The 19,580-nt window shown below is 36.5% G+C and overlaps 2 protein-coding genes across 7 annotated transcripts in view; one reads left to right on the forward strand and one right to left on the reverse strand.

The window, feature by feature from the left end:
* Positions 1–51: 51 nt before the first annotated feature.
* Positions 52–19,580, reverse strand: part of LOC138138210 (bone morphogenetic protein 10-like) — a 20,274-nt gene continuing 745 nt past the window's right edge. Inside the window, exons 1-4 of one of the 2 annotated variants that reach the window (XM_069058006.1) lie at positions 1,625–3,680; positions 1,062–1,484; positions 359–1,014; positions 52–310 (exon numbers count right to left, since the gene is read on the reverse strand). In XM_069058006.1, coding sequence (XP_068914107.1) covers positions 77–310; positions 359–1,014; positions 1,062–1,350 — 1,179 coding nt within the window. In that variant the 5' untranslated portion in view covers positions 1,351–1,484; positions 1,625–3,680 and the 3' untranslated portion in view covers positions 52–76. Of the gene's footprint in view, positions 311–358; positions 1,015–1,061; positions 1,485–1,624; positions 3,681–19,580 lie in introns of those variants that run through there. The other variant, XM_069058007.1, reaches the window with a different exon arrangement.
* The window catches only part of LOC138138206 (long-chain-fatty-acid--CoA ligase 5), a 25,256-nt gene continuing 9,545 nt past the window's right edge, over positions 3,870–19,580 (forward strand). Inside the window, exons 1-2 of one of the 5 annotated variants that reach the window (XM_069058001.1) lie at positions 3,870–4,021; positions 15,967–16,121. In XM_069058001.1, the coding sequence (XP_068914102.1) occupies positions 15,975–16,121 (147 nt within the window). In that variant the 5' untranslated portion in view covers positions 3,870–4,021; positions 15,967–15,974. Of the gene's footprint in view, positions 4,022–4,878; positions 5,120–8,857; positions 9,124–9,899; positions 10,184–12,080; positions 12,648–15,966; positions 16,122–19,580 lie in introns of those variants that run through there. The other 4 variants (XM_069057999.1, XM_069058002.1, XM_069058000.1 and 1 more) reach the window with 4 other exon arrangements.

Here is a 19,580-nt window from a genome sequence, read left to right on the forward strand (position 1 = left end):
TGTTTCTGGTGGAAGAAGTTTCCACATCAAAGCTCAAGAATAAAACAACTCTTGACACTGCAGACTTTTATTGGACTTATCTACAACCACATTCGAGCACCACCATGTCTTTGTAAGCGTACCGATACGTAAGTACCCCTTTGTTGTCCACGTAGAGAATAGAAATGGAGTCTAGGTTTGTGGGGACGCAGCAAGATCTAGAAACTTTGGAGGGAGAAACGCTGTGGAGCAGAGCTTGCACGATGGCGTGCTTGGTGGGGTTCAAGTGTTGCGAAACTGGATAAAAACACTTCCCCTGACATTGGTACGCCTGGAAAACAATCATCAGTACCACATTTCAACATCTCTGGTACGTTACTTCGTATCCAGGAGGCTGGACAATCCACAAGTCGAAATTGATTTCGGAAAAATTGATATAGAGTGGTTTCCGTTTGCAACTGTTCTTCGCTTTCTTCGCTTTCTTTGTTTGTTGTAATTTTTTACTGGTGTCGTCATCCCACACTTTATTCGTTTCCTCCTCGTAGTCTTCTTCGATGCTTCGTTTCTTCCTAGTAGTGATTCTTTGATGGTTGGAGGAATAGGACAACAGCAGGACTGGATAGTCGTGGTCAAAATCGTCCCTGACCGGCATCAGAGACAACTTGAAGTTGTTGTCACCTTTTTGGTAATAGGGCAAAAAAGCGCTGACCGAAATCACGATTTTGAGAAACTTTTCTCTTCCGCGCTTCTCCAAAATTTTGACAACTGCCTGAGTCACGTTAAAGGACAACCAAGTGTTGTTCAAATGATACACGTGTATTTTTTTTAGGTTGTAGAACGTCTTAGTTGCGTCGTCATAAATAGAAACCTTCAATTGCCTCTCAACTCCGGAAATGACATCAGATTTAATCTCGACCAGAGTCAAAATTTTCAGTTCGGCGCTTACAAACTGTTCCTCTTCGTCCGAATTGGGCAAATCGAAGATCAAAAGATGATTGTCGGACTCTTCCACAACCTCATTTTCGCTGATCGCTCCTAAATCGGGCTTATTACCCCCCAAAACACAATCTAGGGACACTTACCAGCATGTTTCGGAATCAGACTGCGGACAACATCAGGACGCGTCGCGTTGTCTCTTTTCACTTTGTTCTTCTCGTACAACTCCAGCATGAATTTGGGGACGTGGTAGGTCTTGTTCTTGCTCTTCGAGCTTTCGGTGGGTTTGAGTTTCAAGGGGGAGAAGTGCTTGGAGGCGGGGTTGATGTTCAGTTGGATCGAGGTGTTCGATATTGTGGTGTTTCGCAACAGGAGAAATAAACAAACCCAGATGAAGGTTATAACGAGAACTAGAGTACAATAAGTGGCTGGCATGGTTGGTCTGTTGTTGAAGGCACTGTTTGTGAAACTGAAAATTTTCAGCGTCGAGACGACTGCCTCCGTGAAAACACTTGAGATCCATTTAGGTGTTTATCGCGGGTTGATGGGGCTTTATCAAAGAATTATACCTGTTAAAAATAACCGAGGATGAGCACGAGACTATCTTCTTAAGTTCTTAATTATGATGGGACGCTCCCCTATTTTTACATGATTTTTTCATATTCATTTGAAGCGAAAAACAACAATTTATTATTTACGGAACTGTTACCTGAAATGGGTTAAGTAATCATACACCATTTTTCCTTGAGATAAGAAGTTGTAAATAAAATAGTTGATAACAAATTTTATTACTACAGTGTTGAAAAGTGGATATTAATGTTCTTCAGTTTATCTCATCAATGGTAATCGATAATATTACCCACTTCATTAAATCAATTCTTGTTGACAAGTACAGGGTTATAAAAAAATAAATAAAATCCTCATCACCACACTTTTCACCTAAAAAATGACAGTGACAGCGACAAAAATTGACAGTTCACATGAAAGCGGCAAAAATTTCATAACATGGGCATGGCCTGCTTCGACTACAATCATTTATAATAACCCTGTATAACCAGTTACGTAATCTTGAGGTAACTTTAATTTATTAGCATAGAATTTATTGCAATAAAAATACATCTCCAATAAAAAATCTTTATTTACAGTTATGTAACAGATGACTGCACATTTAAACTAGAATGTTGTACAGTAATTCAGAAAAGAAGAATATCTTCTAAATCTAATAATACATTTTACAATTAATATAAACAATATTTGTACAATTAAAAAAAAAACAATTAAACTTTCGTTTTACTTCTTCACACTTCTCTGGGCTCTTTCGCCCAGTTGCGGCCTCGACTTCGTCTCGGTCTCCAATCTCTGGGCTTAGCACAAAAAGACTCACTTCTACTCTTAATGATATAATCTATTATTCAGTGAAATCGTTATTAAAATTATATTGATCTAAGATCCAGTTGCAAAATATTCTTGATTGAAAAGCTTTTTCCTTTAAGGCTTGCGCTTGCGTTAAGTGATTAACTATTTCAAAAACACAACTAATTTACTCTATCGCGCGTTCAAATGAAATCCTGGGCTGGGAAGGCGTTGGAAACCGTCAATTGTTGTGCTTTTTTAAAGCGTAGATTAATTGAAGCATGTTGACAGCTAACCTAAAATTTTGAGCCAAAAATATCTTACTTTTTTTCTTTCTTTGCAGTGTTTTCCATTAAAATAGAATAACGTAACGATTCCTATTCTCGAAACAAATATCTAAGGAAACCCTTTGCTGAAAACAAACATGTTTAATTATGTCCCGATTAAACATAAACAAATATCATTCGTGTCTAACAGCGGGAAATTCAAACTTTACACTGTTCTAAACGGTTTAATTTTTCCAAAGCCTACTCAGCCCAGGAGTTCATTTGAAAATGGCGTGAAAACTAAATGTAAAATTTGTGGTTGCCGCTCCATATGAAAATGATCAAAATTATGTGAATAAGTAAACACACACCGTTCACACAATTGACACTATTGACAGTTCACGCCACATTACAGTTATGTTTGAATAGAGCGGCAAAAACTTCATAACATGAGCATCGCTTGCTTCGACTACAATCATTCATAATGACCTGTATAATCTCGTATCGTTTTTTTGTATTACATGTGATTGAAAAAATTTGAAGGAAAAATTGAACAGAACCGAAAAAAGTTGTTTTTGAATAACAACGCAACCGGCAAAATGTCTCTTAAAAGAAAAATAAAAAATCTTGGGAAATTTCAAGGCCTTCTAAAGCAGTGTCAAAACACAACAGCACAAAAACAAGCTGTTTTAGGGAAATCTTTTGATAACCTTGACACCTGCACTATTCCAAAATCTTTCTACGCCACTGTCTGTACAGCCTCGATTAGACTCCATATTTACACGTGTATCGACTTTCAATTAAATTTAAATTCCACTGTCTATAATGAGATCGTATCAAATCATTGATAACAAGAATTACTGTTGAAAACGTGCCACACCACTCTAATTAATCAAATATCTGATCAAAGAAATTACAGATCGTAGAAACTGTGAGAATGTAGTGCAGCACTCCGGTTCTCACAACGTATTTCTCTTTCTCATTTTTTTTATCTTGCCGAAAGCTACAGATCAAACAAGTTTAGTTATTTATTACTGAAATCGAAAATCAAATAAGAAGATTAAAACTGTCCAAAAGAATAGACGCACATCCTGAAACGTTTGATTAAAAAAACTGGAAAAATCACTGTTCAATGACCCTCAGTCCCTCACCAATAGAGATTCATCTTTGACCACGACGTGTTCTGTCTAGAATTCCGATTGGAATGAAAACCGGAAAGTTCTAGTTTAATCGTTCACTTAATTTGTTTTGGATTATGCTGCCGCGTACTATCAACAAAACCTTTTTTGTGTAGATAACTAAAACGGCAGTTTAGTTCTGATTTGAGTTTCAACAAGTAGCAACCATTCGGAAAATGAGCTGATTAAATCGGACTTATCTACTGTAGATGCTTCTGCTTATCGATATAAATAAACGTCTAGAACGACATGTGCTATTGTTAAGTGAACACGAAACCTCCGATCTACTGTCAGTAACAAAGTTCTAGCGTAAGTAGAACCCATTTTGTTAGTCATGCCTGCCACAAAGTGACATTTCCATCAGGAAACTTGTTTATGTCCCATCTGACACTTTGCAGATTCCTGTTGCGTTTCAGCAGCTGAAAGTGGTTCGGTTTCAGGCCGCCCAGAGGGCTCTCGCGGCTGAAATCGCTGTCGATATTATTAATTCAGAAGGGAAAAATCATACATTGTATTAATTCGCACTGAATAATTCATGCCGAAAATCAATGACAAACAGTGTGGCCCGTCGTCAATAAATTATGTAACGTATCCCTACCGGAGCTCACGCCGATTGCATTTTCCGTTGCATTTTTCCGAAGGTGCGGAAAAAATCCTGTCACGCGGTTTGAATTATGCAAATATGACAAAGGTCGGATCTGCCCTTTTATTACAAAACCGAACAGTATTGACCTAGTCCAATGTGACGTCACCGCCTTCACATTCTGTCGTAAGCATCGCATGGCGTCGGCTAAAGGTGGGAGCCATCAGCTCAAGTTGTGTAAGAATCGACGGACGTGTTATGTAACAACAGAATTGGAATGTCGACCGGTTAATAATTCATCGGCGCTTCCTTTCCATCGATATATGGGAATTTTCGGGGCGGTTCAAGGCCGCGAAATGATCGCGTCGAATACCACTCGCGCCGCGAGTATCTATTAATAAGCGGCGACGGCTACGTCGACAATCTCGCATTGTGAAAATTTGATGGATATCGATTAATTAGCCGTCGCAACCACCTCCCTCTCTACACCCTTGCGTTCCGTCAGGGGTGCTTCCAGTCTGACCGTGAACACTGCAAAGCGTGGTTAAAATTCCGGGCTTCGCAGCCGATACTGCTGTGATTTCGATGATTGTTGTTAATTGAAGAGGCGACGCTTTGCGATTTGTCGTTTGTTGTTATGGAGTTGTTGGAGTGCTCCAGATTGGAGCGTTGTTAAGGCCGGATTTCTTGTTGTTGCTTAACGGGTGATATGTTTCTGTTGTGATAATCGGATGCCAATTTACATATGATCGGTCTGAGTTATTTTCTCAATGCGACGAAGATGTCCGTGCAGCTGGTGCAGAAGATGGACGTGTCGAAAATCGGTGAGTTATGATCGACAGGTTAGGTGGATGCGGATCCGGCTGGCGTGCCGGCCGGCCAAGCACACTCCCGGAAATCCAACCGGAGAATGTGGTACCGGTACACAACTGAGACAAGGTCATCCGGGTCCTGTTGACCCACTTACCCATATTCCTGCGATCTGGCAGGGGATGTTACTGTCAACATCTTATGACACAGCTGTCACGCCATATTTCTCAGTTTACAGTTCACGTTCGCCCAAAATTGTACAACAAATCTGTCAAATTGTGACCCGCCATTTGGTTTTATTCACTTGTTAACTGTTTCGAGAAAATTACTGCCTACTACAACTTGTTTTATTTTACATATGGTAATGGAACCAGATATACACATGACGCTTTCCACGCTTCTCGGAAGCTTTCAGTTATCGATTTAGAATCCAAGTCTTTCAACTAACAAGATTGAAATGTGTATTAAGTAAAGTGGATTTTCAAATTAGTTTCCGAAATAGGAACAGTACTTATTGGGTCAGGTCAGAAATGATTCGTAAAAAACTATGGCCACTTACTTTTGCTCTTTCGTCAACGAACGGATGAACTTTGAACTTTTTGAATATTTAAACAATATGTACAGTTTTCGGTGTACATTGATTGTTACACAGATAAGATGACGAAAAAGGATTGTTAAAAATTTACAATTCAAAAATTCACATTAATGTACTGCGTAATACAACAATTCGGATTTTTAGCATATATTGTGTGTGTCCCTAAGGTATGTATAGCATTATCCTACTGAAACATGCCACCATCGCGGAAAAATTAATATGCCTCTTAGTTTTTTTCGAGGGAAAATTAATATGATTAATGCCTTTCTTAGTTTTTTTCTTTTTACATATTTATAGTCACAAACAGTCATGTTCTTAGCAAGAATAGATATTTATATGAGGTAACACACTCTTGGAGATTTTGGAAGCTGCTTAACTTAGCTTTGCCATTTCGATAGAGTTAAATCTTCTAAAACCTGTACAAGTTTGAAATGTAGCGAAACAATTTGGGAGCTTTGTTAACCCTAAAAGTCGCCTTCAAGCTTGATTCGCACGGCTTTAATTGTGAAACTAAAACTGAGTCACATAAATGATGTTTAAAATTTTTGAGGTTATGTCATATTGCGTTGTTAACGGAATCTTGCTCAGCGAAGTTGTCGGTGTCAAAGGTAAATGAAACACACTTTTTAGTGTAAAATTGTAATTTCCCGATTTGTGTGTTTCGTCTTCATCATTTGGAGGATGAAAACACTGTTTATACAAGATTATTACAAATGTAATGGTACGGTATACGATTTGCCGCCCCTTCTGAATTTGAATTTGTAAATATGACATTTGACAGATCACACTTGTCACTGTGAAATTTTCATTGTTTGTCATTGTGTAAAATGTTAATTAAGGTGTCCTGAATTAGTTAATTTAGCAAAAAAAAATGTCCAGGACTATCTCGTGGAGCAATCATCACATCAATTTGACTTTATATGGTACAGCGTGCTCAACAATGAAACAGTTGAAAAATATTGGTGTTTTTTTGTGTCGTAATTGGCACTGACCGGCTATTTTAACTTAACACGACATTAAAAAAATAGGTTATGTTGGCTATGTTTATGCTAAGTATTAAAAAAATGAAGATTTGATGGTAAATGTCAGATTTGACTGTCAAAGCTGACAACCGGAAATGCGTTTAGATTACAGTGGTACCAAAATCATTCAAATTTTCATTGTTACCAACCGATTCAGTCATTCTTGATCACGTTGTATAATACAGTACACTATGCATTCTAGGTGGCAAATTTCTCAGCCAACTACGATGTACGGAACATTAACAATATCCCTGTACAGTTGGTTGCAAAAAAACGGGAAATGAAAATGTTCCTAGTGTAAATTTGGTTTTATCAATTTGTCAGTTATTTGTCTACTTGACAGTTCTTGTCAAATAATTTTTTGAATGTCATTGAATTTTGACGATAATTCTATCTGTCGTAAGAAGGTTTCACACTATGGAAAAATTGTAAAAATGCGTCAGTTTTATTCTGACAGTTTTTTTTTTGCAACCAACTATACATTACGATCATGATTTACTGTGAGGCATTTATTAACACACTCAATTTGAAGAATTATAAAGATGCACTTTTGTATTTTCTGGAATTGGCGATAGTAAAAAGTATGACGTAAATCTAAAGGTGTTTTATCAGAGAAATAAAACGAAAAACGTGGAAAAAGCACTTTGGCACGATGGTGTTTTCAGCTATTAAATCAAATAATAATTTATGACCCATTGAAACGTATCTTTATGGTTTTTTTAATCGTCGGTAAGTAGATACTCTGTAAAAAATGCGTACATATTTAAAAAGAGTAAAATAAAAGAGACCATAAAAGTTATTTTTGCAAGTGGTTTAGTAAAGTTAACCATTCAGACTAGACGTCTACAAATTTATTGACAGATGTGTCACAACTTATTTTCTCAGTGATATTCATGCATGACAGTCAATCTACGAGTTGATTTTTGTTTTTCTTAACTAACGAAGCCCTCAATTTTTTTCATTATAAGATAAATCAATTGTAAGTATTAACCCATAATCACATCTTTGTATTGTACGTATTGATCTATATTACATACAGTATACATAAAAAAATCTCACCAAAGCCACCTTTTGAAGAAGCAACTGTCTTTGTGGTTGTAGTAAGAAGAGAGAAGCACAGCACTTTGACAAATTCCTTTTATTATTAACATTTCACTTTATAATTGTTGTGGGTTCATTAAACGTTAAGTTTCTAACCTCAAAATCCACAAGACGAAAACCTTGTGAAATCAAGTTACGACGCATTTTTACGAATATAAAATGTATCAAAGCTAGGAAATGTGAAAACAAATAGCTGTTGGAATTTAATGTAGCTATATTAATTCGTCTCCTGGTGCCCCCAGAGGTCCCATCATGACCCTGTACTATTTTTTTATTTGCAAATGATGTAACACATGTAATTAGACAAACATAATGTTTGCTTAGGACAAATATTTTCCTGATGCTTTTTTGTTTTTTCTTATTTTTCCAAATTTCTATTTTTTTGTTGACATTTACGAGCACATGATTAATTGACTTAAATTTCGGTTTTTAAAAAAGCAAATGGACTAAAAGAAAAATTATTTAATTAGTAAATGTTATCGCAATTGAATTAATACTCTGTCTAACATAATTGCAACAAAAAAAAATGTTTTTAACATTTTTGGTTAAAAATTTCTGACTTTAACACCCTGTAACTTTTAACTGAAGCTGAGAAAAAATGTTTTTTCAACTTTTTTATGTTCTTCTCACTGTATTTTGTACAACTACTAGTAGTTGCTGTGTTCGTTTTGAATCACCCTGTATATCTTATTCGATACATATTAATAAAATTATACCAAAAGCAAACAAAACGTGGTTTTTCTCTTAAGAACCTGTTGGGAATTCAACAATCTTCGTCCGATGATTTTATTATTATGTATTATTTAATTCATTGGCTCAATCTGCATTAGAGTGCCGTAATTATTACATTTTCTACTCTTTGTAAATTATTTTTACTGACCCGTCATTTAACTATAATGATGATAATAACAATGTACAAAAAATGCACTTACATAAAAATTCTTCTTATTGTGTAACTGCTACAATTACTAAAAGAACTAAAAGTGTTGGAAGAGCTTTGATCCAGCTTAATGAAAAATTAATCTGTTCCGCTTCGAGGTAAACGACTGAAATTGTCTTAATGATGTTCGACGTGTCCTCAGAGACACGCGATTATCGATTTAGAGATTTTACTGTGCCGGATAATAAAATAAATGTGTTTTTGTTTGCGTTTTTACGCACTTAGAGATAATGTCTAGAAAAGAAGAAGCAAAATGGTTCACCAGTTTTGCGACCAAGCTCGTATTGTGTTAAATTCAAGTGAGTTTTGTGACAACAAAAATAATCATAATCAAAGATAGTAATGTAAATAGCTAAAAAGGTAAATGACACTTTCTTGCTGTTGTTTTGTGTCTGCAGTAATGGGTTTCATGACTGTAATGTTTTTAAAGGCCAAAAATTGTATTTTACTTATTCGCGGTTGATCATTTGAATGATCTAATTAATTCCCGCGAATTACCTAATTAATTTGGTTGATCTCGCGGTTTTCGCGGAACCTGGCGGTTGATCTCGTGGATGATCTAATTAATTATCTCAAATGACCGAATTAATTAGGTCAACCGCGAAATCAATTAAATTCATTAATTATTTTGATGACTTAGCCTGTTTACAAATTGTTTATTCCTATTACTTTATCTGATTTTCCCATTTTTACTTTAAACTATTTTTGATTTTTTGTCAACAACGCGAGAATGCAACCGGTGTGCCTACAAAGACACTTCGTCGTTAAAAACCAAACAACAGTAAAAATCTGTGTACAAAAAGCTTTGCCAAAAGTCGTATAATTTAATTATCGGCTCCTTTGATTTGATTCGAAAATAATCGAATGATCCACTTAATGAACGCAATCTTCAGTTTTATGGGCCATTTCGATAACTCAACTGTGATTTCATCACTTCGATCATTTTCATTTTTGCCGCTTGCAAAAAATCCACTGAAACCTGGAAAATGGTTGATGCAGTCATCGAGTAGCGGTGTCAATTACTGCACAAATGTTACCAAGATTATTATCGCTTCGAATGATCACCACTTCTGCAATTTTCTTGTCAGCCCCAACAATACCAATCACCGTCAATCAATACCGCGGCAAATCACCAACTGCCGTCTATCCCAGTTCAAGCGGCTCCGAATCAGGTCGATTCGACGCAACCACCGGAAAAATCACCAAAGATAAGCGAAAAGATAATGACATGCACATGATTGATCTGTGTAATTTCCAGCACACATTGTATTTTACTAATGTTCACATGAATTTTTGTTATTATGTTTTATGACCATTTGATAACACAAAAGCGACCTTTATATCTACCGAAACAAACAAACAAACAACCATTGTAATCTGTAACTAGACACAACACGTCACAAGATGTTCCAGCTAATAAGTGAGTGCACTTTTCGATTTCTATTTGTATTGATTCATCCCGTTATCTTATCACCTCTGTCTGAGTCTACCGTTCTTCTTTGATTTATAAACAAGTGGGCCGATTGTTGTGGATGATGTAAAAACGCACATGCCGCACAAATCCGTTACTTAAATCATAACAATGAACCGTGGAAATTATTTCTGATGCTGTTTATTAACTGTATTTGCATCGCCGGGACAGTGGCGGCGCCGCGCGTGGGGCAACGCACAGAAAGTCATACACTCAAAAACTGCTTAACCTCCAAACATTGTTTTTCCTATCTATCTACTATCACGATATTGCTACAATTTATCATCATTTTTTATGGCACGCATTGGATAACATTTTTACTGTTGCGGTGGGAAAAGTTGTCTCTTACCTGAATCGTTTCTATTGGAGCCACGAGGTCGGTCGAATTAGCAAATTAGTGCCAACAAAAAAACAATCGAACGTCGCCGTCTTCGAGCACCAAGTTGGAATTTTCGTTTTTCCAAAATAGCTCTTCTGTTCTAATTTTGTGAAAAATTTATGTAATTCGTTGGTCGCCCATTCATGTTTTTGTAACCCAATAAATGTCATGTCCAAGTTACGCGCGGGACGTTGAACGGACGCATCTGGTTCAGCGGGTGCCAAAAAAAATTTATAAATTGCATTTTCTCTTCCAATAAGTGCGAGCAACCGTTTTGTAATAATTTCTTAGCGATTAATTAGAAAATTTGTTTCTTTGTGGCTCGTTCCGGTCGCGTAAACGTAAACTTGAGAGAGTTGTTTATTGTTTGACGCCAAGTCAGTTGTTTCAGATGTTTTGCGCTATGGCGGGGGTCATTTTCGGGTCTGGGTGGACCCGCGGGGTCACCAATGACGAACCAAAAATTACACACTAAATATTTTTGGAACTGTAACCTTGGAACAAAATTTTTGGAAAAGAAAAGAAAAAGTAGTAAATATTTTTCAAAATCACGAAAGTATTTTTGAATATTTTTGGATTAAGTAAAAAGATGTTGTTCTTGATGAAGAATCTAGAATTCTAGATGAATGAAAAAAGAGCAAGAACGCAAGTTTAGAAAGCCTTTTGGACTAACCTAGGTGACATAAAGAGTAAAACAGTAATTTCATTAATTACACAAGAGTACCATTTGGGTACAACGACATTTGAAAAGGGAAAGAAAACGTAGCGAGCGTTGTAAAGAGTTGTCGTTTTTCTTTGTTCGTTTCAGTTGTTTTTTCTTCCATCACCGCCACCGCAATCGGTGCTGTGGTCGTAATTTTGGCGAATCATGTCCGTTATTTTCTCAATCCGGTCGCTCCACATTCACCTCTCCACGCATGTGAGTAACAATGGGCGCCTCTAATGGTAGTGATTTTGTTAGTGGAAGGTGGTTTAGCGCCAAAAATCTCGCCCGCCATGACTAAGTGACCCAAAAAGCGGGCAGCGCGCACCCATGTCTCCCACTCCCGTATGTCAGAGAATTCCTTTGTGGTCTCGGCCCCTCCAGGAAACAGCCGTGAGTTATTAACGTACACCTACAACAGGTGAATGTCCTGTTCACTTGGTCACTGTACCAGCGTGGCCGACCATCGGCGCCCCCCTTTGGTCCCAGCGCATAAGAGCCAGAATTCCGGGAGCGCGATGGCCCCGTTTTCGGCGCCTAACGGACCGGTCCCAACAAGGTCAACGAAGGTACCTTGCCGAACGTACCGCCCGTGGGTACCGCCGTGGTCCTGCATCCCTAAAAATAGCCTCGGGTCGACGACCTCGCTCGGCAAAAAATTATGTGGGTCGCGCGATTTTATTATTTTTATTCATTTCCGCATGGGCAACCTTGTATCTCTTCGGTTTCGCCAGCAGCTGAATCCGTTCCAGTTCTTGTCGCAATGGTACCGCGGCGTATGTCGAATCCGGTACCGTAATTTCGATTGTGGTACTCCCGTTTTTTCGCTAGTGCGGACCACCGTGCGTCGTTTCGGGTACCGCCTTTTCGTCGGTGGTACCGCGGTGCCGACATCCGATAGGGAGATTGTTTACGATCGACGATCGATCTCGGGTTATTGGCCTTGTCCGAATTATTCGATAAACTTTATCTGGGTACAAGTGGAGGGAAGGCGAAAATTTTGCCGCTCGTTTCGCACCTGGTGCCCGACGAGTGGTGGTGCCGCAGTGATATGGTCCATGGAGAGAGGCCTTCCGCTCTTCACACTCCTCCGGTTCTTCATCCGAGTGCGGCTCTTCCGAATCTTCGCCGGGCGCAAGCCCCCTCTCACTCGCGTTCACCGTTACCAGATTCGACTCCTCCGGAGCGGACTATGAGGTGTTGTTAGTGCGCGAGGGTTGCGATCATGGACGCGATCATCCTCAGGACCAAGAGCTTCATCAAGCAGCACCAGAAGGTGAAGCGCAAGAAGCGGGATGACGACGACAAGAACAGGCACAGGTGGAGGAACAGTGAGTGAACGATTTATTAATGGGTCATCGGGGCTGTTTTGGTGTATTGACCCGGCGCCGCTTTTTACGATAACACAAGAAATCGCATCTTTCACTTCTATTCCTTCTAGAGTCGCCTACTTTCTACCTATTTTTAGAATAACAATGAACTCCGGGTTGAAACCAGATATGTACTGCCGAGTAATTACAACGCGAAAAATGATACCTCACAACTTGCGTTCTGTCATTCAGTTCCTGGTAAAACAATTCTTAATTATTACCTCGCAGATAATATTTTGACCTTTTCAACACATTTACTCTCCACGACAAAAACCTCTTCAAATCCGAAAAACCATTTACAACAATAGATTTTGCCACTTCTTTGTAGATACATTTTTTTCACATTGTTCTCTACGAACATCAATTCGTATCGTCAGCGCTGGATTTACGACTCATTGTGAAATGATTTGTGAATATGACAAATCCATTGAAAGTGGTGACTAATAATAATATCTCTTTATTCCATTCCATTCTATCTTTACTTATTGACGGATCCAAACAATGGTTTTTATATGCGGATCACTTTATAATCTATGAGACAAAATAATCGATAATAGACTATTTTTCTTATTGTATATACAGGGTGTTATTGAAAATTGTACAGATATTTTAACCACGAGCTAATGGCTTCATGTAGAACTCGGAAAAAATATTTAAAAAATTTAAAAAATGGCATTTATTTTTTGAGCTACAATTTTTTTTAATTGCTTTTAGTCTTCTACGTTGTCAAACAACCGCGCAGGTAAAATTTCGGCACATTTTAAAAATACACCCTGTATATCATATTTTATAAAACGTACACCAATGCGGTTTCCTTGTTTTAAAACATATTTCCTATAGGTTACTTCGCATTGGCGTACATTTTATAAAACATGATATACAGGGTGTATTTTTAAAATGTGCCGAAATTTTACCTACGAGGTTGTAGGACAACGTAGAAGACTAAAAGCAATTAAAAAAAAATTGTAGCTCAAAAAATGTCATTTTATTTTTTGACAGAATTTTTAGATATTTTTTCCCACTTCTACATGAAGCCAGTAGCTCGTGATTAAAATATCTGTACAACTTTCAATAACACCCTGTATTTAAAATTAAAGCTTGTCGCCCACTGTATCGAATCGAATCGAAATAGTTATTTAAATACATATTTACATTACAAATGCGGTAGGCTACATTTTACAGCCCGAGGTTTTTAGATTGAAACACGACCGCGAAGCGGGAGTGTTTTAACAAAAACCAACAGTTTTTTTGGAGGTCACTGAAAACTTAAAATTTTCGTGTTGATTTACACACTCCGTGCTGTAAAATTACAGATATGTAGTTTGGTTACTGTGTAAAAATCAAGATACCGCAGCTGTTCAAAATGTGTCATTTAAAGTTGAGCAAGTCAAAAACTTTTTCCAGTTTATTCTAGTTTTGAATGGAATTTTGACAAATTTAGTGAGTTGTTTCCGTCGTAAATGAAGATAACTGAACACCCACAACAGTAAATGGACTCCTACTGCACTGTTTCATATTTTCATTTCGATCCAAGATTTTCAAAAAATTGCAAAAATTAGAAAGATTCTCCCAAAATCAAAATTTCAGTCAAGTATGACCAAACCAAATTTTAAAATTATTTTTTTAACATTGCAAACAACGAACACAAAGCAGTGCGAGCCATCCTGTAAAACATGCGATTTTGATAAACTGCCATAATGTAAAGTTGGGTGATTTGCAACAGGTTCACACCATACAGCCCAGATTTAAACCCCGTTGGAATTTAGCGGTCAGTGTTTCCTCTTTTGAGTCGAAACAAAGTGTATTGTTCCATTTCCGTTTCGGCGAATTCAGACTTTGTTTGTTTACATTAAACTCAATTTAAAAACCTATGGTGGTAAACTTCGCCCAAAGAAAGAAGAGCGTAGTGAGTCATCAAAATCTGACACCAGTGGCGGCGCAAAAATCAAGCTACGAGAGTTAATGTCAAAAAAATTGAACATTACCTAACGTGGTGTTTAATTTATTTCAATTCTTGTTACGGTACCGCCAATGGGATCATCATCTCAAGATTGTAATTAGTTTTTAATTCGAGTTTATTAAAATTTGAAAAATTCAAAGGAAATACTATACAGTGTGTATCTAAAATGCGTAGCAGAGCTTGTTCAATGAAAAGTTTTTTCTATTTGATTTTTTTACGAAATTAGTTTAAAAATGTATACCCGCCTATGGGTAGGGGCAAAAATTTTCTGTTGTGATAGAAACTGAGCCATGTCAAAAAGGTTACCTACATTGCTATAGAAAAAATTTAATAATTAAAATTAAAATTCTCATGGTTACAAAAAAATTGAAACTAGTTAATCACACAAAGCAAAAATTGGGGGCTAAAAATCTTGGAAAACCTGTGCGAATTTTGCAAAATGTTATAGAGAAAAATTTCATAAATTGGCGTGTTCTTCCACTGGTTAAAAGTAACACACGTATTTCAAATACACCCTGTATATGCATATACAGGTGTTTTTTTAATTACTAGTACAAAAAAGACTGGTAATAGGTGAGGATGAGTAGAACTCATGCACAAAAATTATCTAATAAAAGTCTTCGTTTTCGAGATAAAAATAAATTAAACTTTGGTTATAATTGTCAGTGCGTTGCTGAATTAAAGGTAATTAAAACGTAAACATAATTGTGTGTAGAAAGAGGACTGTTTTGAAGATTTTTCGAAAAACTAAACAGTTACAAATCAATCGTCTTTAAACCTACCACACTTTTTTTCTTGGTCAAGACGCAACTCACTGACGAAATGTGTATAAATGTCCAGTGTATATTCAAATTAGATATATAATTTCAAACACTTGGTAAAATTTTGAAAAATAGCAAACAAAAAAGAAAATTCAAACACTGGAAATTTGCCTGTGTGTATATTTCTTTGGCGGCTGCCTAAATAAATACTAACGGAAAATTGCTTTATTGATGAACCGTGAGCTTATAACAACATACGCAATTAGACTATATACAGGGTGTGCGAACACTTTATTTGGATTGTCACACCTGTGACAAATTTTTGTGGCATGTTGCCACTTAATTATTCTAAATTTACTGCCGCTCTTTTTAAAACTAAAATAAACAAAAATACAAATAGTGGAATAGATTATTTATGATACGATCGCCTGTTTAAAGAAAAACGCAAATATTTGTTCGAATTGCAACCCCGTTATACGAAATTTTGAAAATTCAGAGACGAAGAGAAGGATGTAGCGTTTTTCGTTGGTGTTTTCTTCACCGTTCTCCTTTGTTCCAGTGGACGACATGGAGCAGTACTTGCACTACATTGGCGGAGGCGCGGGGGCATTGGCCCTCACCGGCGTGGCAGCGGCTTCAGCATTCTACCTGGCCAGCAGACCGTCCTCCCAAAAACCATTGTTTCCTCTAGACGAACAATGCCTAGTCGAACCGGTAAGTTTTTCGGTGATATTTTTTATTTGGTGTAACGGTGCCCCGCCGGATAGGGGGCGAATTTATGAGATAACGGCTACGAAGGTGACGTCACTAATAGTAAGATTAGCCGTGCTGGAACGCGCCGAACTCTAAAATAACACTCGATGGCTGTGGGCCAAATCGGCAAATGTCATGTGCTGTTATCGGGACAGCATTTTCGAGCTCGTGACCGGTGGTTTGATTTTTGCGCGTGCGGATAAAAGTGAAATTTCGGATTTGGGACGGGCCGAAAATTCGGGAATTCGATCCGTGCGGAGCTGACCCAGATCGAACGCGGGGATTATCGATTGGAACGAGGCCAAACTGGGGATCGAAAAGAGGATGTCGTCAAGAAAAAACAAAATTATTCAGTGTGAAAGTTGAGACCTGCTTGGTCGAAAAAATTTTGATTATTTTGTTTCATTTTCGCAAAAAAATAGATCAACAAGATTTGAAAACATAAAGTCCATTCACGTTGTTTTGGCATAATGGGAGGCCAAGGAAATTTTGCATTTAATTTGATCTGTTGAATTAGGTTATGTTTTCTAAGTTTGAGGTTATAAATAGCGTCAATGTCTAGTGCATTGTTGTCAGTTTTACTAGTTTGCAATAGAAGAATACTGACAGATCGCGGGAAATTCAGCAACATGTCAGGCATTTTAGTGACAGAAATCAAACAGTTGGTCCAACGTTAAAAAAATAAATCATGGCCTCCCATTATGCCAGAACAACGTGAACGATGTTTAGCAGTTGAATGTAAATGGCAATTTTGCTAATTTTGCTAATTTTGTAATTTTTTTAAAGAAGGTCTAGATATCCTGATTCAATTTTAGAAATAGAAACAATGGAGTTATGAGCTTTTGCAGTCTATTAATAATTATTATTAAACAACAAACGTCATCACAGTCTTGTTTTATTTTTGGTTTTACTAACAGTGATGTATCAATCAACATCTTTGGGGGAAAATGAGCATGGTTGATTTTTGAGGGCAAATTATAAATTTGGAATTTTTTTGAAAAAATTGATCAAGAATTTCTATAACATCCTGATCAACTCTGAATTCTTCACATAAATGTAATTGTTGAAGCCGTTGAATAAAATTTTACAAAATATTCTCGATCCTGTGAGTTTCTAGTGTTAGAAATCTGTGGAAAAATTACATTACTTGAGAAGTTTTTGTGAAAAACAGCAACAATTGAAGTGGAGGTAAAATTGCAAATTATATAATTTTTTGAAAAGGTCAAGGTCACGGCTAGAGCAACAATGCACAACGCAACTACGAACTGATAATAATTCAAATCACTTATTAGAAGTATCGGGTGTTCATTAAAATTCCTCGTCAAAGTTGGCCTTGAAGAGCAATTGTGAACGCACCACAAATTACAACTCCGATCAGCTGTTTCAATCTAACCTCACTTTTTGCGTTTGCAGTTTGAAAAATTATGACGAGTGGTTCATTCACAATCGACTCTTCAAAATTTTAATGAACACTCGATATAATCGTATTGTTTTTGAAAATATGATTTTTGAAAGCTACGATTATGAAAACAATTTTTGAAAAGACACATTAGTACTTGATGTCAACGCTTTTTACAAATACAACTTTTGCATGGTTTTGCACCCCATTTTTTGAAAATTTTGAATTGATAAATTTTGTTTTTAGAAAATGTGAATAAACAAAATAAATCAACGTAAGAGTGAAATTGTAAACTATGAAATTAAAAAAAATATACAATACCCTGTGATCAAAGTAAAAAATGTTTCTATAGCTTTTATAGAGATAAAGAGTATGTGTTATGTTTTAGTGGAAATGATGTTTTACTCAAATGTGATGTCACAATATTTTTAACTTCGTTAATTATTCAAGTTGTAATGTTTATGTTCCGAAAGATAAATTAAAAAGGTGATGATGAATTCTTTTCTCGCGTTTACTTGACAGAAAGGTTAAATAGTTTGCATAATCGTGAAGACAAATTTGCGATAATTTTTCACAATTCCAAAATAGTATACTAATTATTTAAACATTTTATTTCTTAGGCAACGATTTGTGCCAATGGACCAAAATGTTCCAAAAACCCAAAGCACAACAGTGAATGTAGAAAAAATGAGAAACTTCTGTAGAAATATTTTTTATGCAATAAACACTCATTTTTTATTTATTTTTTGTTACTCTTGTAACTAGCATCAACCACTACACTCACAGGAATTACGCTCATGCAGCAAATCCTAATAATTTTGATTTTTGATTATTTTTCATTTTTTGATAGTACAACAATGATCTATCGGGTGTTCATTTAAATTTCCCGTCAAAGCTGGCGTAGAAGAGTCGATTGTGAACGCACCACGAATTACGGATCATGGATCAGCTGTTTAAATCTTACCGTTGTTTGTGTTTTTACACGAATGGTGCGTTCACAATCGACTCTTCAACGCCAAGTTTGACAGGAATTTTAAATGAACATCCGATATAATCATAATTTCAGTTCCTGTATTTGCAAGATATCTACAATCTTTGTACACGTTTTCAAAATTAATCTGTACTTCCACAAAACTTCCTATCAAAGTAGATAAAAGGCATTTTAATGATAGAACAGTGCAGCAACAGCATTTTGCTACTTAGTAATCATAGTGTTGCGTAAAACGTTCTGTTTCTTCAGAAACTAAATATGGATATCCTGTTTTTCCAATCATTTTTGGTTTTTGGGTAAGAATTTCGTTGCGTCGATGATGCGTCCAAGATGAAATTGTTTGCGACAAAAAAAAAATCAAGGTCGAATGTATATTTTGGGAGGACTATTTTGAACCAAAATAAAGCGGTTGATATCTCGTAAAAAGACTCAGGTTTTCCTTTAATTTGAATTTTTATGCTTAGTAGGCGAGGTTTAATCACAAAAGTGTTTAAACAATGTAATAAGTGTTTTAATAATAGATTCCACCAAATCAAAATTATTGGTTCTGACTCGCCCAACAGGAAATTACAAATTTTGATGGCATTTTCTAACAATACCCGTTGAAAGAAGTAAAAATAAATGGTTTAGATCACCACAGAGCGATGAGCTTCCAGTCAAAAACTACTTTTTGAATAAAAAAGCGATAAAGGGCGTTTTGGACACTTTTTAACTTATTTCAATAATAATTCATTCATACAATATTTTTTTACCCTACAAGTTTTCTGCAAATTAAAAGTGATCAGAGTTAATGATTATGAAAGTCCTTGAAAAAATAGCTATTTTCAATACAAGTAAGCCAAGTAGTGCATTTAATTAACGAATACGAAAGTTGGGCGTCCGAGCCGAAGGCGAGGGCCCCAACCGTACAAGTCGATTTTAGTTTAATCAGTGATACCAACACATAATGCATGTAGCATGAATTTTCCCAGAAGTTTACCCAAAGCAATTTCACGTTTTTTCGTCAATTGAACTCTAAATAACAGCTTAA

The sequence above is a fragment of the Tenebrio molitor genome, chromosome 9, assembly GCF_963966145.1.
Source record: "Tenebrio molitor chromosome 9, icTenMoli1.1, whole genome shotgun sequence".
Taxonomy (NCBI): Eukaryota; Metazoa; Arthropoda; class Insecta; order Coleoptera; family Tenebrionidae; genus Tenebrio; species Tenebrio molitor.